Consider the following 23,282-nt stretch of genomic DNA (forward strand, 5'->3'; position numbering starts at 1 on the left):
CAGCTGCTCTGAAGGGCAGCCCCTTCGCCTCTCTTTCTTTCTTTCTTTTTTTGGGGGGGCGCTCCTTGGATCTCATAAAGCATCCCCTCCCCTCGAGGAAGCGGCATGTTAGACTGAAGGCTCCGGTTAGGCTTTGGGGAAGGGGAAGAGGGAGAAGAAGGAAGGCTGGAGAGGGAGGGAGATCGGTTTAAAGCGGCGTGGGAAGCGCAATGAGGACCGTCGCCTAACCATTAAGCGCCGCGCTCCAAAGAGATGTCCAGCCAGGCATCCCGCCGACGGCTCCTCTCTCCTCCTGCGGGGAAACTTGAAGTCGCCGAGCCGTGAGCCGCCAGCCACTGCACCCCCCACCCCGACTGCTTCCCTTCCCATCGCCAAGCCGGCCATGTCTCGCTGCTGCAAGTCTCCGATCTCCCGAAAGAAAAGGAAAACTCTTTGCATCTTCCTGCGCGGCTGGAGTTTCCCTGGATCGCTCTCGGCGCGCGCTTGGGAAGAGGCGACTCCGGGCCAGCCGCCAGCTCCAGCTCCCTTGACCTTGTCAGCTTCGCACCTCGCCTCCCGCTTGGACCACAGGCAGCCTTGTCAATTTCAGGAGTGAGACCAGCGCCCCGGTTGGGGTCTCCTTGGGCATTTCTCTCCCTTTCGGTTTCTAACCTCCTTCCCGTTTCAGTCCTCTCGGTTCTTCCTCTTTGTGGCACGGATGGCTGATCCTGATAGGCGACTGCGCCGCGGATTATAGCAAACCAGCGATCACCTCTCTCTCGCCCTCTCAGCTGCAGCTGTACAGATATATATATAAATATAAGTACCCGTGTGAAAGGAACAGATCTTCCATCAAGCTCCTAGAAGCCTCCAGATGGTCACTTCCCTCTCCTTCTCCTAAGAAGTTGCATGATGTTGTTGTTGCTGTTATTAATGCACCTTTAATATTCTACAATATATACAAATATATGTATATTTAAGGAAGACAACCACCCACCTATATCACTATTGCACAGGGCTCTCATTTTTCTTCTGCAAGAAGTCATATCCAATTGATAGACCACATGCTCTGGATTCAGTCCCTGCCATTTCCAGTTGCAAGGATCTCCGCAGCAGGACTGGGAAGGGTTTGAACCTGGAACCTCGGAGAGCCAATCAGAGGAGGGAGTCCTCAGCTTTATGGACCAATGGTCTGGCTCGTCCTAAGGCAACTTCCAATATCCAGCAGTACGCCATGTTTTCTGAATGTAGGATGGGAGCCACTAACCTGCCCTCCTTTCGTTGGCTCAGTCTGAAGGGCACTTTTTGCCTCTCTGTGGGTATCTTTCCCCTCTTTGCCTTTGGATTCTGCAGCGCCAAGCAGGGGCCCACAAGGATGTGGCTTTGATTGCACTGGACTGGACTTTTGACCACGCTGTTAGCAAGAAGGGCCTTCTGTTTCTCAATCTGCTCTCCCCCCCCCACCGCCAGCTGTAATAATAACCTGGGGGGCAAGGTCAGATGCACTTTAAAAAGCCAACCCCCCATGCAAAGGTCTATCCGGTGCCAAAAAGGCATGGGGAGTCCCCTTTCTTCTGCAATAATTGACTGACCCTTGATCCCCCCCTCCCCGCTGGCCAAGGGGGTAGGGGGCAGCCACCGCCTTTCAATGTGATACACCCTCCCTCTCCTGCCGCTCCTGCCGCCACCACCCCGAGCCACACGATGGAGCTATCCGAGGTGCGCTGCCTGAGCGACAGCGACGAGTTGTACACCATCAACCAGACGCCCCCTAGCAGCGGCGCTCGCTCCCAGCGCCTGCTGTGGCAGACGGCGGTCCGCCACATCACTGAGCAGCGCTTCATCCAGGAGCACAGCGGAGGGAAAGTGCTGGGCTCGGAGGAGTCCTTCTGCTCCAACCATTCCCACCATCCGCGGTCGGCAGGCAAGAGCCTTGGCGGCCACAACAATGGGGGAACCAAAGTCTTCCCGGAGCGCACGAGCAGCAGTGGGGACCTGGGCTTCCTACCCCTCGACTGCGCTCCCAGCAACTCGGACTTCTTCCTCAACTGGGGCTACACATACCGCGGCGTGATCTTCCCTACCTTGCGCAATTCCTTCAAGTCGCGGGACTTGGAGCGCCTCTACCAACGCTACTTCCTGGGCCAGAGGCGCAAATCCGAGGTGGTGGTGAACATCCTGGATGTGCTCACCAAGCTGACCCTCCTGCTGCTCCACCTCACCTTGGCCTCGGCCCCTATGGACCCCATCAAGGGCATCCTGCTGGGCTTCTTCACGGGCATTGAGGTGGTCATCTGTGCCTTAGTGGTGGTCAGGAAGGATACGACCTCCTACACCTACCTGCAGTACAGTGGGGTGGTCACTTGGGTGGCCATGGCCACACAGATCTTGGCTGCTGGCCTTGGCTGTGGTCTTCTTGGAGATGGAATTGGCTATGTGCTCTTCACGCTCTTCGCCACCTACAGCATGCTGCCTCTGCCCCTCACCTGGGCTATCCTGGCCGGCTTAGTCACCTCTGTTCTGCAGCTCGTCATGCAGATGGTGATCCCGAGGCAAACCATGACCTCCATCAACCAGGTATTTCCTGTGGGTTCATCCTTCTTTCTCTCCGAAGTCACCTTTAGTGGGGCAACTTGTAAGGACACATGTTCATCTCCTCCATGAGCTGGGTTACTAAGACAGCTAGACATCATCATTGAGTAAAGCTATCCTTTCTCATAATGGGTTGATTATATCCTAGCAAGGATGTGCTGGTACATTTATAATCCTGATTAATGCAAGAGGAATTACAGGTTCAGACATCTAGCTCTGTTTAGGGTGGGGAGAGGGAGGAGGCAGTGAGACCTTATGAGGAACGACACATAAAAGTTGGGTTTTTGTCATGATCAAACAACCCATGTCATGGAAATCTAATGTCCTCCTCATAGCCATATTTTAGTCACTTAGATGGAGATGCAAATGGAAGGCTATATTGAAGAGCACCCATCCTTAATCTTTATGTTCATCTGCAATGCAACATCTGGCACCCAGATGTTGGATTGCAACTCCCATCTGCATCCCGACCTCTCACATATGTATCCCACTCTTCCCAAGGACCTCAGGACGTTCATTGCTCATGAGCTTGTCTCATGTCATCCTCACCACATCTCTGTGTAGTAGGTTAGGCAGAGAGGCAGCAGCTGGTCCAAAATTATCCAGGTCTGAGGGGTCTGAATGCAGGTCTCCTGTCCCAAGTCCACCACTGCACTCCTGGTCCAAGACCAGCTGTGTCCACTGCAACATTCCCTAGTGGGTCCTCCATATTCTCCTCCACTTGATACTTGTACCAAGTGGTGATCTGGAGTGGATTTGGAGTTAAAAGAATCTACCTGGAAGCAGAATTTAGAAGGCGGTAGATATACTGATGCACCTGAATGTTTTGCAAAACACACACACAAGCTCGTTGCAACCCTAAAATGCTGCTTTCAATCCCTGGAGCTATTTTGGCAACCATTCAGTGGACAAGGTTAATCAAGAAGGAGAACAGTTTCAGTTGGATGTACTGTACCTTTTCTTATTTTTGGATTCTTGGTTTCTGTCTGTATCGTGCTAATATGGAGCATATTGGAATACCACCTCACCTTGCAGTGGGTGAGGTGTCAGTTGGCAAATCCCTAGCACTTGTGCATATCACACTTTTCAGTGGGCTTGACAATCTGCATTTGACACCTTCAAATCTGTCCTGATTGCATATCATGATGGATGAAGCAGGGAATGTAGCAATATATGCTTAGAGCCACCTGATGGGTCTGTGGTCAAATTAGCATCGAACCTTAGTTTCTGAGAAGTAAATCAGATCATCTCTCCATTAAATGACAGTGTTCACTGAGTAGTGCTGGTTTCTTAGTTCGTGGGCTGCTGTCGCTGAGGTGTTTTGTTCCCCCAACCCACTGCAAAACAGTATTCAATCTCAAAAAAATAAAAATGCAGATCATGCCAAATGGCTTTTGCTGGGGGTCCGGTTCTCTGTTTCTGTCACCTGCACAAAGGTTTTGAGTGATGAGGTCTCGAAAGAAGTAATTGTTATGTCGGTCTTGGCTCCTGCCAGTTTCTAATTTATCAGGGATTAATGATGGTGAACAGGGAGAGATCAGTCACTTTTGTCATTTATTTGGCATACACAAGAGAGTCAGCTTGGTCACAGTGCTGGACTCTCAAATCCCCACTCAGCCATGAAAGTTACTGACTGATTTAGGGATGGTCACAGCCTCTCTGACTAACCTACCTCACAGGGTTGTTGTGAGTAAAAAAATAGAGAGAAGAGCCACATTCACCACCTTGAGCTACTTGGAAAAAAGGTGGGATATTAATGCAACAATATAATACATAAATGAATCAGTTTTACCTATTCCTAAATTTGTTTTCTGAAGGCAGAAATATATTTAAAAAATGAAACAAAAATCCATTTTCTTTTATTACAAGTTTCAAGATATACGTGGTACTTTTTTTAAAAAAAAGCGTCTTCCCTCAAGTAAATAAATAATGCCAGCTGTATTTATAAAATAAACAAACTGGAAAGCTTGCAGGTCTAAGGATTATTTTGCTGTGTGACACAATGCAACCCAACATTTTACAGGGACATGAGATCTAAAAAGTGGAAACTCTCATCTGCTTTAGAAATTGTCTTGCTGATAGGAATTGACTTTATTTATTTATTAAAAATCCAAGAGAAATGTTTTGTGCACTTAACACTTTGCGGGTGGGGCGAGCCCTTAAATACTTAGCAATTGCCTTTTAATACACAATTTCAGGTTATTTTAGGTTCACAGTTCCCGTTTTTTTCAAAAGACTCTAGTAGCAGCTTGACCTGTAGCAGGAATTGACAAACAAAGGTGTTGTTGTTGTTTTTTACAATCATGAGAAAACCTCATCACCTGTTGTAAGACATAGTTGGCAGCCCTTTTGACACATGCCTTTTAGTCAGAAGAGAGAACCCAGAACAGATCATTTGGTTTAGGAAGCATTGGAGGAGGGGGAGACAGAAATGATTTATGGACTAATAGTTTATTGACACCTAAGATTGCTAGAGCTCCGATCCTAGATCCTGTTTTCAGTGCCAAGGGCTCAGCAATGGGATATGTGTTGGCAGCTGTTTTGAAGAAAGCACCTCTGAGCAAGTTCAGAGTGTATTTTACCACTGAGTCCTGGAAGCCTACAAACATATGAGAGAATGGAGTCCAGTACAACTCAGAGGGAAAAGGCATTTTCATTAGGATTGTAATCCCATTTCTGCCATTTTTACAAACTGGATCAGAAATAGGACTAACTTTCTTATGCTCTAGCAACCTCTCAAATCAAAGCTGGTACCTGCAGATCCATCTCTCCTATGTCTTATTTAACTCTCATTTCCACCAAACACAGCAGCTTGCAATAACTTGGCAGCCTTTTAGGAATCAGTTTGGTATATCCCCTTCTTTAGAATAGAAGAATAAGAATATCATTTTGAGACTTTACTCCCCTATTCTCATTTCTAGTTTCCTTGGTTCTACTCCTTCACAGTCATTTTTCCACAGCGTTTGTGCACTCTGTGATAGTTATAGCCAGGGCTGGCAGCAGAAGCTGACCAAGTCAGGCGAATGCCAAAGGCGGGATGCAAAGCAGGTGAGCTGGATGGCATTAGACTGACCACCTGGTCTTTCAGTCCACAATAGTCCAGACTTGACTGATAAGTCAGGGAAGGCCTTGCCCATTTTTGTTGTGGTCCGATAACCTCGTTTTAGCAGTACAAATTTTGAGTGTCTGTACCTGGCGTCGGGGGGTGTGGGTGGCACTGTGGGTTAAACCACAAAGCCTAGGACTTGCTGATCAGAAGGTCAGTGGTTCGAATCTCCACAACAGGATGAGCTCCCGTTGCTCAGTCCCTGCTCCTGCCAACCTAGCAGTTCAAAAGCACGTCAAAGTGCAAGTAGATAAATAGGTACCACTCTGGCGGGAAGGTAAACGCCGTTTCTGTGCGCTGCTCTGGTTCGCCAGAAGCGGCTTAGTCATGCTGGCCACATGACCCGGAAGCTGTACGCCGGCTCCCTTGGCCAATAAAGAGTTGGCCATGACTGGACCTAATGGTCAGGCGTCCCTTTACCTTTTTACCTGGCATCTGAAGACAGGAACTCACAAACATCCAGTGAATCTGAAATACAAAAGGAAGCGCTTCTTGCTTTTGCAGTGCATGGATAAAATATGGAACTCACCCCCACCGGAGGCAGTGATGAACACCAACATGGGTGACCTTAAAAGGGAGGAGAGTACTGATGCACACAAGTCCTGCTTGCAGGTTTTCCACAGACACCAGATTGGCCACTGCAAGAATAGAGTTCTGGATTAGATATGCCTTTGGCCTGAAGCAGCAGAATCCCAGGCTTCTGCTTGCTGCACAGAGAGAGGGCAAGCACAGGGATGTAGGGATCTGCCATACATCTCACCTGACTCCTGCTCTAGCTAGCTAGCAGAGGACAGGCTGGGGAATGAACCAGGGACCTTCTAAATTGTAAGGCAGATACCCTGCCATTGCTGGGATGCAGTGATGGCTGCTGCTTGACCAGTCCCCCCCCCCCCAGCACAGAAACCGTTGCTTGCTCGCCCTCTCTTTTTGGGTGGTGCGGCACGGACGATTGGAACATCTCTCTGTCCAGCAAGAGAGAAGTGAGTGCTTGCAGTATCTCCGCTGTCAGAGGAATTATACTTCTCCATATCAGTTGCTCGGATCACAAGTGGGAAAGTCCTGTTGCATTTGGGTCCCTCTTACAGGAATATGGTTGGCTATGTTGAGAACAGCATGCTCTTTTAGTGTGTCTAAAAGGGTTTTCATTTTGATTTTGTTTGTGGCTGCCCTTGAGAAAGACCCAGAAACTCCAGTGGGTGCAGAATGCCGTGGCGAGACTCCTTACGGGGTCCTCACTGCGGGATCACATTCAGCTGGTGCTATACCAGATGCACTGGCTCCTGGTGGAGTACAGGATCAGGTTTAAGGTGCTGGTTTTAACCTTTAAAGCCCTATACGGTCTAGGACCCTCATACCTACGGGACCACCTCTCCTGGTATGTCCCATGGAGGACCTTACGGTCTTCAAACAAAAACATCTTGGAGGTCCTGGGCCACAGGGAGGTTAGGCTGGCCTCAACCAGAGCCAGGGCTTTTTCGGCTGTGGCTCCAATCTGGTGGAATGCTCTGTCACAAGAGACTAGGGCCCTGAGGGACTTGACATCTTTCCACAGGGCCTGCAAGACAGAGCTGTTCCACCAGGCCTTTGGTCAAGGACAGCCTGACCCCCTCCTTTGGCAATCCTCACAGAACTCTAGCCCAATGGTTGCCATTAATTTGATTTTGAATTGATTTTAAAATGAATTGATTTTAGAATGCTGTGTTACTTTTATTGTTGTTAGCAGCTCTGAGCCCAGCTTTGGCTGGGGAGGGCGGGATATAAAAAAATTATTATTATTATTATTATTATTATTATTATTATTATTATTAGAGAGGGGCGATCAGAAAAACCCCACTGGAAGGAATGGCTGGTGGAATCCTGAACAGACGACCTTCCTCCTCTGTTGGAGGCAGTACACCTCTGGATCCCAGTTGCTGAGAAACACAAAAGCAGAGAGTGCTGTTGTGTTCAGGTGCTGTTGTCAGGCTTCCCATGGGTATCTGGGTGGCTACTGTGAGTTCAGGACCTCAGCCTTGATGGGCCATTGGCCTGATCCAGCAGGCTCTGCTTAAGTTCTTATAGTGTACCTTCCACCCTTTGAGCTGGCAGAGGTGGTATCAAATGCGGTCTTGAATATATCCTGGTTATTCTGGGGGATTTCAACACCTCGTGTCCCTCACCTGCTGTAACTCCAATCGAGCTTGGATGATACGTTGTGAAGTACTGGAAGTGCGGGACGCAGGTGGCGCTATGGGTTAAACCACAGAGCCTGGGACTTGCCAATCAGAAGGCCGGTGGTTCAAATCCTCGCGGCGGGCTGAGCTCTCGTTGCTCGGTCCCTGCTCCTGCCAACCTAGCAATTCGAAAGCATGTCAAAGTGAAAGTAGATAAATAGGTACCACTCTGTCGGGAAGGTAAACGGCCTTTCCGTGCACTGCTCTGGCTCGCTAGAAGCGGCTTAGTCATGCTGGCCACATGACCCGGAAGCTGTACGATGGCTCCCTCGACCAATAAAGAGAGATGAGCGCCGCAACCCCAGAGTCGGCCATGACTGGACCTAATGGTCAGGGGTCCCTTTACCTTTACCTTTACTGGAAGTGCCTAGTCTTTCTTGTTCTGTTAAATGCTTTAGGGTTGTGCAGGATGTGGACAGGCTCTTTGGAAAGGATTTGCAGGTGCAACATTGCCCTTTCTGGCTGCTGGCAGTTGCCAGAGTGGGATTGGCTGCTGGGTGGTGAAGATAACAAAACATGGGTAGCCAAGGGGATGTGAGATGTTATTAGTATTCATGGCAAAGGCCCTGGTAAAGAGGTTCTGTATAATGAAGATGCCAGATGCACCTATGCTGGGAGGGAATTCCACAACTAAGGGGCTGCCAGAGCAAATGTCCTCTCCTGGGCTGCCACCACCTGAACCAAGTCTGCTGTCTGCTGATTTAAAACCCAGGAGGATTTGTAGGGTAGGATGAGGTCTCTCAGGTATCTGGGGCCGAAGTCATCTAGGGCTAAGTCATGCAGGGGGTGGAGGCCCCCATGTCCTTGATGGGGCAAGACCATTTCTTAGGAAACACCTGCACCGTGCCACAAATTTTAGTATCTTCTAGCCAATTTGCTACAACTGGTTTCTCATCCACCTGATGCCAAACCTGGTTTTCATAGCAATACAGCTTGGGCTGTTTAGCAGTGGAATTTGCTGCCAAGGAGTGTGGTGGAGTCTCCTTCTTTGGAGGTCTTTAAGCAGAGGCTTGACAACCATATGTCAGGAGTGCTCTGATGGTGTTTCCTGCTTGGCAGGGGGTTGGACTCGATGGCCCTTGTGGTCTCTTCCAACTCTATGATTCTATGATTCTATCCTTGTAGTTGCTTGCACCAGGAACTGCACAAGCAAGGTGGATGCATGCTGTGCTTCATCCCAGCTTATTTTCCCAGACCACTCAGCAGATTTGATCAGGCTAGATCTGATTTCAGGAGGCGGCACTGGGAGCCTCTGCTCCACCCTGCAGCTGTTGTGACTCCCATAAACCTTAATAGGATTATCTTATTATGACTAGACTGGTGTAGATAGCTGTCTCGGTGTGTCTGAATTCAATGTCTTCCCACACCCACAGCTCAGACATTTCCCAAGGAAAAGTAAGTGATGATTCAGTCCCAGAGTAATTTGTACATATTGGTTTCCTGATAACTCTTAGCTTCTAGATTTCAACCCATCTTCTCCAGGCAGTAGATCTGGTGGGTGTGCATTCCTGCACACAGACTATGTAAGTAACTTACGGAATTTACTCTCATAGGGTTTCCCCTCCAAAATATATATATATCCCTCTCTTGTAATACTAGAAACCCAGGGTCATCCAGTGAAAATGAAGGTTCAGGAGAGACAATAGGAAGTTCTTCTTCACACAGTGCATAGTGAATGCAATACCACATGACATAGGAATGACCACCAACTTGGATAGCTTTAAATTCATGGCGGTTAATGGCTATCAGCAGAGATGGGAGGGTTATACCTCTGGTGTCAGAGGCCACACGCATCTGAATTGCAAGGTGCTGGGGATCGTGATTGCTTTTGCACACAAGTCAGACTCGTAGCCTTCCCAGAGGCATCTTCTTGGCCACTGTTGGAAATGGGAGGCTGGACTAGACAGTCCCTTGTTCAGATCCAGAAGGACTCTTCTAATGTTCCTAAGATGCAGAGGCGGTCAGTAGCTTAGGTTGTCCACCCGCACCAAGAGGTACAGAGGTAGTATGCCTCTGGATATTAGCTGCTGGGAAGAAACAACAGGGAAAGTCCAAAGTGATGCTTTAAAGGCATTTGGTTGGCAGGGGATGGAAACAAAACTACTCACCACATGGTCGATCTCACCCTGCATGGAAGTTCTTATATTCCTGCACCCTTTCAATAAGCTGCTGAGCTTTAGTGCCCATCCATCCTTGTATTTGGGGTCACAGACTCCTAATTTTAGAGCATGGTCCCTCCTCCCACCTGCCCCCACTGGACAAAACAGTTTGTGACACTGGTACATTTCCTTGGCAAGATTTCTGTTAGGGTTCCTTTTATGAAAGCTTTACAACAGGCTTCCTCAACCTCGGCCCTCCAGATGTTTTAAAACTACAGTTCCCATCATCCCTGACCACTGGTCCTGCTAGTTAGGAATCATGGGAGTTGTAGTCCCAAAACATCTGGAGGGCTGAGGTTGAGGAAGCCTGCTTTACAAACTCATCTGTTTTCCTTGCCTTTTAATTTAGAGGGGTGTTTTTTTGCATGGGCTGCTACTGCTGGTGGGTTGTTAGCATTTACTGACTTGTATTGCAGTGCGATGTTTTTGTAGCGGTTTGAGCTGCATGTTTCGATGCTTCTCTTCTTAATGAAATTACGTATTTGCTATTCATGTGAGCCACCTTGGGCGGGCTGTAGTCTGGAAAGGCACTTCGGAAATATCTGAAATGAACAGTCTTAAAGGGGGTTGTGTTGAATATTAGGTTTGACACTTAGAATGGCTTTGACACTCCAGCTTCGTGTATGACCATTGCTTCTTGAAAGCTGGCAGCACTCTAAATGCCAGTGGTCACAACTTCAGATGGACTTCAACACACTAAAGGTAAAGGTAAAGGACCCCTGACAGTTAAGTCCATTTGCAAATGATCCTGGGGTTGTGGCGCTCATCTCGCTTTACAGGCCGAGGGAGCCGACGTTTGTCCGCAACCAGTTCTCCAGGTCATGTGGCCAGCATGACTAAGCCACTTCTGGCAAAACCAGAGCAGCACACGGAAACGCTGTTTACCTTCCCGCCTGAGCGGTACCTAGCGTATTTTTTGCTCTATAAGACTCATTTTTTCCCTCCTAAAAAGTAAGGGGAAATGTGTGTGCATCTTATGGAGCGAATGCAGGCTATGCAGCTAAGCCAGAAGCCAGAACATCAAGAGGGATTGCTGCTTTCACTGTGCAGCGATCCCTCTTGCTGTTCTGGCTTCTGAGATTCAGAATAATTTTTCTTGTTTTCCTCCTCCAAAAACCAGGTGCGTCTTGTGGTCTGGTGTATCTTATACAGTGAAAAATACGGTATTTATCTACTTGCACTTTGACATGCTTTCGAACTGCTAGGTTGGCAGGAGCTGGGACCAAGCAACAGGAGCTCACCCCGTTGCAGGGATTCGAACCGCCAACCTTCCGATCAGCAAGCCCTAGGCTCAGTGGTTTAGACTACAGCGCCACCTGCATCCCTTTTTTAACACACTACTCAATCCTTTATCAACCAGTCCAACAGCCAGTTGTAACTATAGTAATTGTTTTATTTTGGATTATTCAAAGAGGAAAGGTAACTAACAAACTCAACTCCCCGTCATGCTTACTTGTAAATTTTAGTTGTAGTGTTTAACTGGCATATATTAACATTTTGAAGTTTAAGAAAAATGCACAAACTGAGTTCCTTCTTATACCTATCACTCTCTATTTTGTTGACATAAGTAACTTAACTGCAGAAGAAAGTTCCTCTTGGGAGTATGTTGTCTTAAGCTTTCCCTCCATTTAAGCTAGATTTCTGTTCTGTGTTGATCCTACCTTTTTCTGTATATTTGTCAAAGTGCTTGCATCTTATTTCATGCAAATAAACTTGCAGATCATTACTCTAATAAAAAGAAAAGAAATGCTTTTTGCAAGAACCACATCAGGTGAGCCTTACCTTTGTCATGGCCGCCATCCCTGTCCCTTGCTTGTTTGTTTAAGAGAAGGAAAGAAGAGAAATGGGACAAAATGGAAGAGAGATAAATAAGATGAAAATAAACACATAGAAGGGAAGAAGGCAGGCAGGCAGGCAGGCAGGTATGGCGTGGAATTAATTTTTAGTCTTGTGTACAATTGTTGTTGTTTAGTCGTTTAGTTGTGTCTGACTCTTCATGGCCCCATGGACCAGAGCACGCCAGGCACTTCTGTCTTCCACTGCCTCCCGCAGTTTGGTCAAACTCATGCTGGTAGCTTTGAGAACACTATCCAACCATCTCGTCCTCTGTCGTCCCCTTCTCCTTGTGCCCTCCATCTTTCCCAACATCAGGGTCTTTTCCAGGGAGTCTTCTCTTCTCATGAGGTAGCCAAAGTCTTGGAGCCTCAGCTTCAAAAGCCGAGTGAACTGAGTGGGATAGACATGCCTAAAATAAGAACACAGGACAAGCCTGATGGATCAGGTCCATGGTCCACCAAGTCCATCATCCTGCTCTCACAGGGACTGACCAGATGGGAAGTCGGTAAACTGGACATGAGTGTCCCAGCATTCCCCTCACCTGCAATTCTGAACAACTAGCATAATTGCAGTGGAACACTGGGGGTTCATGATAAAGGAGATGTGTGTCTGCAATGGTTAGACCCGGGATGGGGATCCTGCACCCCTCCAGGTCTTGTTGAACTACAGCATGGATGGTAAAGTCTTGACCCTCCAGATGTTGGTAAACTTCAGCTCCTGATCACCCCTGACCATTGGCCATGCTGGCTGGGGATTATGGAATTTGGAATCCAACAACGTCTGGAGGGCGACAGAATCCCCATCCCTGGCTTAGTCAATCAGTGGGCTGATTTAATAAATTAAACTTTGATTAACTAGACAGGGGTTCCCATTTAAACAAGGAGCTGATTTTTATATAAATAGATACATACAATTACTTTAGTACAGTGGTACCTTGGGTTACAGACTCTTCAGGTTACAGACTCCGCTAACCCAGAAATAGTACCTCTGGTTAAGAACTTTGCTTCAGGATGAGAACAGAAATCGTGCAGTGGTGGCAGCTGGAGGCCCCATTAGCTAAAGTGGTGCTTCAGGTTAAGAACAGTTTCAGGTTAAGAATGGACCTCCAGAATGAATTAAGTTCATAACCAGAGGTACCACTGTACAGGAACTTATAAAAACTGTGAATAGTACAAGGCACCTTGAGAAAGAACCAGGTGCTGTTCCACTACAATTCCCATCACTTTTGACCATTGATCATGTTGGCTGGGACTAATGGGAGTTGGGAATCCAGCAACAACTGAGTGGAGGGCAGGTTTATTTTTTTCTATTTGCAAAAATGTCTATATTGCCAGCCTTAAGAAAACAAATTATTTTGGCTGTGAATGCCATAAAACCAACAGTAAAATGTCATCCACAAAACTAGTACAAAATGCATAAGAAATGTGTTTTGTGTTCCCCATCCCTGGTCTGCAGGTAAATTGATGAAAGGAGTGTCTGTAAGAATGTTCAGAGAATATTTCTCAGCCACGGCCAGCTCTAATCCCTCTGCAATTGTGATTGATTGGTTAATTCGTTATTTAAAATATTCTCATCCTGTCCTTCCATTCAACATGGACCTACAGGATAGCTTACAACAAAGTTAAAAATACCAGACATAATAAAGCCATATAAAAACCAAGACATGAAAGTACTGCTGGCAGATAAAAGGAATGTGTTCCCACCAGACAATGCAGAAAGATAAGCAGCACCAGTATTTCACAGCCCTCCAGGAAAGTACCATCTTAATTTTATACGGGGAAGCTAGCAAGGTAAGCTGAGAAAAGAGCAGTGTTCTTCAGCTTGGGGCTCCCAGGTGTTGCTGGACTACAAATCCTATCATCCTCAGCCAGTTTAGCTCAAGGATGATGGGAGTTGTAGTCCAACAACATTTGGGGAGCCAAAGTTGAAGACCACTGGAGGAGAATTTTCCAAAAAGTTAGTACCTATGTGGAAAAGCCCTGTTCTGCATTGCTACCCGCTACCCACTTCAGATCCATGCAGGGAGGGCTGCTGGAAATTGTCTAAACATTTTAGTTGACTTGACTGGAAGAAAGCTGTCCTTGAGACATTCTGGTTCCCAGGTCATTTAGGGGTAAGAAGATAAGATTGTAAGAGGAGCCAGCTGGTTCAGGGTAATGGCCCATCTAGTCCAGCATTGTGGTCTCACAGAGGCCAACCAGATGTAACCTAGGGAGGGTTCTGCATGGCTGCCCTTGATTTAGGACCTTAAAGTTTAAAAACAGCACTGAATTAGATCCTAGATGGTGGAAACCTGGTGGAATAGAGAAACAGGTTATAGAGAGCCAGTGTGGTGTAGTGGTTAAGAGCGGTAGACTCGTAATCTGGTGAACCGGGTTCGGGTCTCCGCTCCTCCACATGCAGCTGCTGGGTGACCTTGGGCCAGTCACACTTCTTTGAAGTCTCTCAGCCCCACTCACCTCACAGAGTGTTTGTTGTGGGGGAGGAAGGGAAAGGAGAATGTTAGCCGCTTTGAGACTCCTTCGGGTAGTGATAAAGCGGGATATCAAATCCAAACTCTTATTATTATCATTATTTCTGGATACAAACTGTACAGGAAGAACAGGAAAATGTATGTTTGTTTATTTATCTATTTATTTATTTAGCAATCACATCAATGACAGAAAGATATAGAAACAGTTGCAATACAGATGCAGAATGAGGATAATCTCAAAGGCATCAAAGAGGACATAGAGACCAATGAGCTAGAAAGGGACAGGATCCTCCACAGAACGACTGTGGGTGGAAATACAGCAGAGTAATTTTAACATTGGCCACATGCTATTTTTTGGCCACCTGACCAAAATGTCCAGGATGATCTTGAGAAAGAGAATGAAATCACAGAGGCATCCACAGGAGGAAATGTTGGAGTATTGGATGACTTTAGTTACCCATACAGTGGATAAGTGCAAGTTCTGGGCACAACAAGAAGTTTCTAGATGTCCAAAACATGGTGCAATATGTAAGCTAGGATGCATGCTGCAAATTGGAAAAGGTACTGCTACAGTCGGGACCTGGGTGGCGCTGTGGGTTAAACCACAGAGCCTAGGACTTGCTGATCAGAAGGTCGGCGGCTCGAATCCCCGCGACGGGGTGAGTTCCCGTTGCTCAGTCCCTGCTCCTGCCAACCTAGCAGTTCGAAAGCACGTCAAAGTGCAAGTAGATAAAGAGATACCACTCCAGCAGGAAGGTAAACTGTGTTTCCATGCGCTGCTTTGGTTCGCCAGAAGCGGCTTAGTCATGCTGGCCACATGACCCGGAAGCTGTACGCCGGCTCCCTTGGCCAGTAAAGCGAGATGAGCGCTGCAACCCCAAAGTCGGCCATGACTGGACCTAATGGTCAGGGGTCTCTTTACCTTTACTGCTAGAGTCAGGTAAAGGTAAAGGACCCTGGATGGTTAAGTCCAGTCAAAGGTGACTATGGGGTTGTGGCGCTCATCTCACTTTCCAGGCTGATGGCGCTGGCATTTACTAAAGAGTAGAAAAATCAAAACTATATACACTTAGAGAAATGAAAGGGAGGTGGAAAAGCTGCTATACTTACTGGTAAATGAATACTGGGGGAGCTATCCACATGTCATAGTTCTGAAATGTTTTCTATTCTAAAGCTAATGTGCAAGTTGTTAGACTTGCAGCATTTTCATTTGGCTCCCTCTAGTGGAAACCTCTAGGTTCTCACAAGCACAGTCTTTGAATTCTCTGTTTAGCTTTGATTCTAGATCTTTTTTTCAATTAATCTGAAGAGCAGATGTCTCACAGAAGGGAAATATTAGATAGGATCTGTTCTATTTGAAGCAAAAGGAAGCTCTTCATGGAATCTTTTTCGTTTGTTTGTTTGTTTGTTTTGAGGGAACCAATGTGTGAAATGTCTGAGTGTTTCCTTCATTCAGAAATAGGTATTTAGAGCATTACTTTAAACGTGTATAGATATTGGGACCTGGGGACTGAAAGTTTCATTTCTTGGTTCTAGACCACATTCTTTGTACTCAGATGTTTCTGCATCAAGAAAAATTGAGAAGAAGCAAAGTTTCTGAAGGGCTTTGCAGGCAAAAGAGGGGGGTGGGAGATCAGTACCTGTTCTGTCCAGTCAAGAGCATCTTGGGTAGGAGGGTTGGAATTGATCTATATGAACAATTGGTCTGAACTAGTAAAAATGCTGTCCTTACCTGAAAATATTTTGCTACGTAGAAAGTCTAAAGAGCATCAACTCTCCACTTTCTCAAAGCAAGGTTGAGGTCATGGGCACCAGTATCCAAATCTACACTGGGAACACATCCCCTCCAGTGCAGGGGCCCTGAAAATAGTGGAATTGCAAGGTGGAGCATAGGCGGCAGTGTTAGAAATTAGCCAGGCGCTAGGCGCATTTTGCATCTGGCTTTTGACCACTTGCGACCAAGTGAGGATGCCTTGGCACCAGGATAGTGCTTGCCTGACACCTCCACCAAATGGAAGTGCATGTCTGGGGATCCTTGCATCTAGACTGTTTTCACACACTAATACCCCCATCCAATGGAATTCTATCACTTATATTTTATCTGCACAAACACTGACAAACTGGAACGTGTCCAGAGGAGGGCAACCAAAATGGTCAAAGGCCTGGAAACGATGCCTTATGAGGAACGGCTAAGGGAGCTGGGCATGTTTAGCCTGGAGAAGAGGAGGTTAAGGGGTGATATGATAGCCATGTTCAAACATATAATAGGATGTCACATAGAGGAGGGAGAAAGGTTGTTTTCTGCTGCTCCAGAGAAGCGGACATGGAGCAATGGTTCCAAACTACAAGAAAGAAGATTCCACCTAAACATTAGGAAGAACTTCCTGACAGTAAGAGCTGTTTGACAGTGGAATTTGCTACCAAGGAGTGTGGTGGAGTCTCCTTCTTTGGAGGTCTTTAAGCAGAGGCTTGACAACCATATGTCAGGAGTGCTCTGATGGTGTTTCCTTCTTGGCAGGGGGTTGGACTCAATGGCCCTTGTGGTCTCTTCCAACTCTATGATTCTATGAAAATGAATTTCAGGAACCAAAATGCTTTTTCTGTGCGGCCTGAACAGGAAAGGTCAATTACAGTCAGTCCATCATTTGAAAAATACGGGGGCTGTCTTGCCCCCAAAATGAAAAATGCCACCGGAGCATGCACAGTCCCAAGCAGCTGACCACACTGAGTTTGAGCATCAAACCTCAGGGTTCCTAGTAGATTTTATCCATAGCAGCAGCTCCTAGGAAACCAAGCTCAGTGTGGTCTAACTTGACAGATGTTTACAAAGACTAGTTTTCTGTTCCTTCCCCGTTGTTTGCAATGAAGGACATTGTAAAGAAATAATGGCTCATATTTCAGGTCACATTTCCCAACCAGTATGCTGTATTGAATTCTGGCTTGCAATGAATCAGGAATCCCTCTGTGTGTATTTATTGCATGTGTTACAAAGTCCTAGCAATGGGAAAGAGGCTGGGCCATGCAATTCTGGGCTTCTGTTACTGCCACTCCCATAGTGACCATAATATGCTATCCATTTATTTACATGCATTCATGAGATTGTTTACATAAATGGCATGCCCTTCCATTTGTGTGTGTGTGTGACATTTTAATATGCGGTTTCCCTATTTAAGACAATGGTAGCATGGCCCTGAAGACAAATGCTGTAAAATCCCACAGAAAACTGCAAATTGTGCCATATTTGGGGTTCTGCTTGGACAGAACTAATTGAAAATGTCAAATTCTACCCACTGAAGACCCACTGTTTGCCGTAGGAAAGAACAGCCACGCTTCTCTCCATATATACAGTGGTACCTCAGGTTACATATGCTTCAGGTTACATACGCTTCAGGTTACAGATTCCGCTAACCCAGAAATAGTGCTTCAGGTTAAGAACTTTGCTTCAGGATGAGAACAGAAATCGTGCTCCGGTGGTGGGGCAGCAGCAGGAGGCCCCATTAGCTAAAGTGGTGCTTCAGGTTAAGAACAGACCTCCGGAACGAAATAAGTACTTAACATGAGGTACCACTGTATTTGCTTCTTCACATGTGATAAATATAATGTGAAATACAACCTCTGGCCCATGGGCTGAATTGGATTTGCCAAGCCATTTTGCCCAAGCCATACTTACCCCCCCCCACACACACCAATCAACTGATGTCATATATGACACCAGGTATGGACAGGTAAAAAGGCAGCCAAGCTGAGCCAAAAGGAGCTTCTGAACTGCTGTCAATCAGCTGGTCATCAGCACTTTGTAAGGCTCATGTGCTGTGCTTCTGCAAGCATTTGAAACACAAAGACCAGCCAATTGCTAGGCTTCTGACACACCAATTATCAGCTGTTGGGCAGGACTTCAAAGCACAGCATGGAACTCTTTGTCCCTGGTATAGTCTGTTTAGGGCAAGATTTCCCAAACTTGGGTCTCCAGCTGTTTCCGGACTACAATTCCCTTCATCCACCAATCCTGCTAGCTAGGGATGATGGGACTTGTAGTCCAAAAACAGCTGGAGACCCACATTTGGGAACCCCTGGTATAGAGGCAGCTAAGTCAAGCCTGTCAAGGATCAAGCTTTTTGGAAGCAAAAATACATGGATGTAAAATAAACAGCTGCTTCAGAGGGATTAGGTGTTAAAGCGACATGTTCAGTGGAGAGATTGAGAAATGCAAAAAAGGGGCTCCAAACGAAATGTGTTTATATTTTGGGAGAAGTTCATTACTCACACAGGATTTTACATCTGTTCAATTTGGAGGTACTTGTCTCTTTGTCAGAAAGAAGAGTTTAGCATCACGGGTGCCTCTCCCTATTCAGCAAATGTGATGAATAAGACCTGCTTTCTTGGAGAACAGTGTTCATTACTAGGAGCTGTCTGTCCACATCATGATTAACTGAAAATTTTGAGCATTCAGTGTGCCTCAGCTTTAACTGAACATTTTCTTCCTGTGGTGGGGAGGGGGCAGAGCTCAGTGCTCCTTGCCTATGACAGTTGGTTTTGCTAGGTTGTGTGAAGTCCACAGAATCTAGTACAGTGGTGCCTCGCAAGACGAAAAGAATCCGTTCCGCGGTTCTCTTCGTCTAGCGGTTTTTTCGTCTTGCGAAGCAAGCCCATTGACGGCTTAGCGGATTAGCGCTATTAGCGGCTTATCAGCTTAGCGGATCAGCTGATAAGCGGCTTAGCAGCTTAGAAAAAGGGGGGGAGGGAAAAAAGTTGGAAAAACTCGCAAGACATTTCGTCTTGCGAAGCAAGCCCATAGGGAAATTCGTTTTGCGAAGCGCCTCCAAAACGGAAAACCCTTTCATCTAGCGGGTTTTCCGTCTTGCGAGGCGTTCCTCTTGCGGGGCACCACTGTATTACTATTTTTATCACAGTTGTATTCCACTGTTCCTCCAAGGAGCTCATGGCGGCATACGTGGTTCTCCTATGTCTATATTTCACCCTAGCAACAGCCCTGTGAGGTAGGTTGGGCTAAGAGACAGTGACTGGTCCAAGATTCTCACCCCATGTGAGTTTCATGGCTGGGTGGCAATTTGAACCCATCTTCATCCATCTTTAGGCACCAGACAACAACCTTTCTCTTTACCCAAGCTTTGTATAGCTGAGCTTTTGGGGTTTTTGGTTGTTCTTCATTGTTTTTGATGTTTTTTGGGTTAGTCTGTGAAAAAAAGAAACAAATAACTGTAGTAGTAGTAGTAGTAGTAGACATGCTTTGAATGCAGAAGATCCTGGGTTCAGACTCTGGCACTGCCAGCTCAAGGACCAGGTAGCCAGTGATGCAAAAGAGCCTTTGCTTAAGATCTTGGAAAGCTGCAGAGAGAGAAGATAGGTTGGGTGCACATCTAGTCTGGCTGTCAGGGACTGGACAGAGGAGGAATGATGGAGACCACCTCCCCAGCCTGACCCTTCCAGGGGAGAAGACAGTTCAGAATTACAACAGGGAGTTGAGGGAGATCACAGCTCAGAGGCAGATGAGGGGGAAAGTTGAGAAATAATGGGAGAGGAGGAGGAGGAAGAGGAAGCACTGCAGGGGTGACAGCTGCCAAACACAGTGTCTTTAGAAAGCATTCCAGACCCACCCTCCTCTCCCAGAACCCGGCAAGCCTTGAAAGTAGGAGACCAAAGGGCTCAGAAGCAAAGGGCCTTCAGCACCACCCGTAGGGGAGAAGGAAGTGGGAGAAAGGGGGTTGGAGAATCACTGGGAGCAACACCATTATTCCAAGAGGCTGCATTCCTAAGCCTCTCTCTGTGAATATTGAATAAGAAAACAGATGGTAAGAACTTTTCCTTGTCTTATCCGTTCCTGGCAACCTGCCGTGGAGGTGGTTCCTCTGCTACCTGACACTGGCCTGCCATTAGTTCCTATGGATCACCAGGGAAGTGATATGTGGGAACAGAATGTATACTTGATTACAACTGCCTGGCGTCTCCTGCTTCTGAATTAGGAAGAAGTTAGAGGCAGAGAGAGAGAGAGAGAGAGAGAGAGAGAGAGAGAGAGAGAGAGAGAGAGATCTGCTGTTTTCAGAGCTACTTTGGAGCAGAGGTGTGCTGGTCCCATGGGTTACCCAAGAGGTGAGGTCCAGGTCCGGTCAGTGGTCAAAGGTGCAACGTGGAGACAGTCCATAGTAGTTGAAACTGGGTGCAGGGCAGGGAGTCGGGTGAAGTCAGGAACAGGCTTGCAAGCAGGGAGCCAGGGTGGGGCAGGAACTCACAATCAACAATGTTGCTCCCACAACTTGGGACTGGGGCTGGCCAGCTTTTATCTGCCCTGAGGCATAGGGCGGCCCTGGTCCACAGGTGACTCACCTCTCCTGGCCTGGAAGCGAGCACTCCTCCTGCGGGAACTTAGTTCCCTCTGCCTCTCTGCCCTGAGCCTCTGCAGCTCAGGAGAGGCTGGAGGGTTACCGGACCCAGAGGCAACCTCAGCTTCCTCTGACAGGGCTGAGAGTGGAGCACCTGCAGGCAATGGGTCCTCCATCACCTCAGGAGCCACAGCAGACTCAGCTGATCTCTGCACCTGAGGACCCAGCACAGGTGAGGACCCTTCAGACTCATGCCTCAGCTGGTCCTGGAGGTAGGGAATCCTGTGCAGGCTGGGATCCCTCAGATTCATCATCCTAGTCCGAATCCCAGGCTATCACAAGAGGCATTGAGTTTGCAACCAACATTGAGGGGGCCCATCACACATGCACGATGTGACATGCATCACTTGACGTGCATTGGAGGAAGCCAATGGCAGGAGGAGATCACTGCCATAAGGCCTGGCTCCTCAAGATGGGGGGGGGGAATCGGACTCAGCCCCATCCCAACAGACTTAGGGGAGGCTGAAGACACCTCAGTCCTATAGAGTTGGCACCTATGCTTTGGAGTGTGGATATCGCTAACTGATCTATAAGTAAGTTTTATACTCCAATGTTTTATGTATTTTAAATGAACTGATAATTGCTGAAATGTTCGTGTTACGCTGCAGTAATCTCATTTTTATTATTTAACATGATTTTTGTATGTAGACTGTTGGTTGCCTGTGACCCTCTTTGAGGTCCAAGGGATCTGTGGAAAATGCAGCACAGAAATAAATTGAGCATGGCTATGACTCAGAAGACTTTCCCTCGCTGTCATCATGGAAGGGGCTTGGCATTTCTCTAGAATGCCAGCCATCCTTCACCTCCATTAATATCACTCGAGATCTGAAGGCGATTTCCCCTCTTGTAGAAAATGCTATTTAAGTTGGCTGAGAAGGAGGAGGCTTCCGTAAGAAGTGTCAAAGTGTCAACGTGTCAAAGTGAAAATTGATTCCAGTGCCGAGAAAACATTTGGGTTCAAAGTCCAGTTCAGCCAAGAGCCGAATAATTGATGCTGATAATTTAATTGCTGCATTAAGCAATTGACTGCTGGATAAACCAATGTTGATGCAGAGACAGCCTCTTAGTCAATCTAACTCAACACTGTCTCTGCACCAGGGGTGATGAAACTGTGGTCTTCTAGATGCTGTCGGACTCCAACTCTCATCAGTCCCAGCCAACATGGTCAACGGCCAGAGATGAGTGGAGCTACAATGCAACAAGTCATGTCAAGTTCTTTTTCTTTACAGTCAATGACCAGTATCAAAATGAAAAACACCAATTATTATTATTATTTATTGAATTTATATACCGTCCTATAAATTTCAAAGCTCAAGGCAAAGCAAAATAATATAAAATCACATGCACATGAAAGAGCAGTTCTGGGTGGTCATTCCAGGCTAAACATACCCAGTTCCTTCAACTGTTCCTCATAAGGCTTGATTTCCAGGCCCTTGATCATCTTTGTTGCCTTCCTCTGCACACCTTCCAGTGGTCAATATCCTTACTAAATTGTGGTGCCAAGAATTGGACACAGTCTTCCAGGTATGACCTGACCAAGGCAGAATAGAGTAATTCTATTACTTCCTTGATCTGGACGATATACTTCTGTTGCTATAACTAAAGATGCAAGGCATTGCATTCTATATTGTCTTTTACATACAGCAATCAGAGAGAGGTGCTTGCATTTGATTTTGATTTTCCCCCACCCTTAATTTTGCATCCTCCTTTCCCCCCAAACAGTGGTGGAAGGCGGTGAACACCATTACCACAAATATACCTGCTTCTGCAGACTTTACAGATCCTGGTTAAGATTTATTTCTTACTGGCCAACTTGGATGATTATATAGTCCATAAAATATTGAGGTTTTCTGTTGCAGCTGAAAATGAATGTGTGCATTCAATTGCAGAACCTTGCCAGGATGACCATCTATTCAGAGCTGACAACTTATTGAACCGATTCTTTCGTTTCTTATTACAGCTTGACTTCTTTAGATCCTTTCTGTGTTGGCTGAAACGTGTGGGTTTTTTGTTTTGTTTTTTTAATGCCGAGATATGTTGTGATATGCCAAACCTCTTGTTTTGCAACAGAACTGCTTTCAGCTAATAGATGTAAGTGACAAATTAATTGCTGGTGTAATTCAACTGATGCAGTTAATTGCTGAGGCAATGAGGAAAATATAACTGTTTGCTGTGCGTGCATTTGCTTAGCACTGGGGAGTGTGTACAGGAACACACACACACACACACACACACACTTTTTTAAAGATGTCAGACACTGAAATGTGTGCAGGCTGCTGGCTTGAAAGGTTGAGCCAAAAATGTATAGCATTATAGAAACATAAACTGTAGAGATGGAAGTGACCTTGAGGGTCATATAGTACAATCTCCTGCAATGCATAAGGTTGGGGCACCAGTCCTAGTGCATTTTCCACTCATTTGTGACATCCCCATTCAATGATGCTTATTGGTTGTTGTTGTTGTTGTTTCGTCGTTTAGTCGTGTCCAACTCTTTGTGACCCCATGGACCAGAGCACGCCAGGCACT

The 23,282-nt window shown here is 46.6% G+C and overlaps 1 protein-coding gene across 2 annotated transcripts in view; it reads left to right on the top strand.

Annotated features, from left to right (window-relative positions):
- The first annotated feature begins 769 nt into the window (after window positions 1–769).
- ADCY8 (adenylate cyclase 8) overlaps window positions 770–23,282 on the top strand; it is a 127,348-nt gene continuing 104,835 nt past the window's right edge. For both annotated transcript variants that reach the window (XM_081874004.1, XM_081874005.1), the window contains exon 1: window positions 770–2,556. In XM_081874004.1, the coding sequence (XP_081730130.1) occupies window positions 1,684–2,556 (873 nt within the window). In that variant the 5' untranslated portion in view covers window positions 770–1,683. The remainder of the gene's footprint in view (window positions 2,557–23,282) is intronic.

Source organism: Podarcis erhardii (assembly GCF_964252035.2).
Source record: "Podarcis erhardii genome assembly, chromosome: 8".
Lineage (NCBI taxonomy): Eukaryota > Metazoa > Chordata > Lepidosauria > Squamata > Lacertidae > Podarcis > Podarcis erhardii.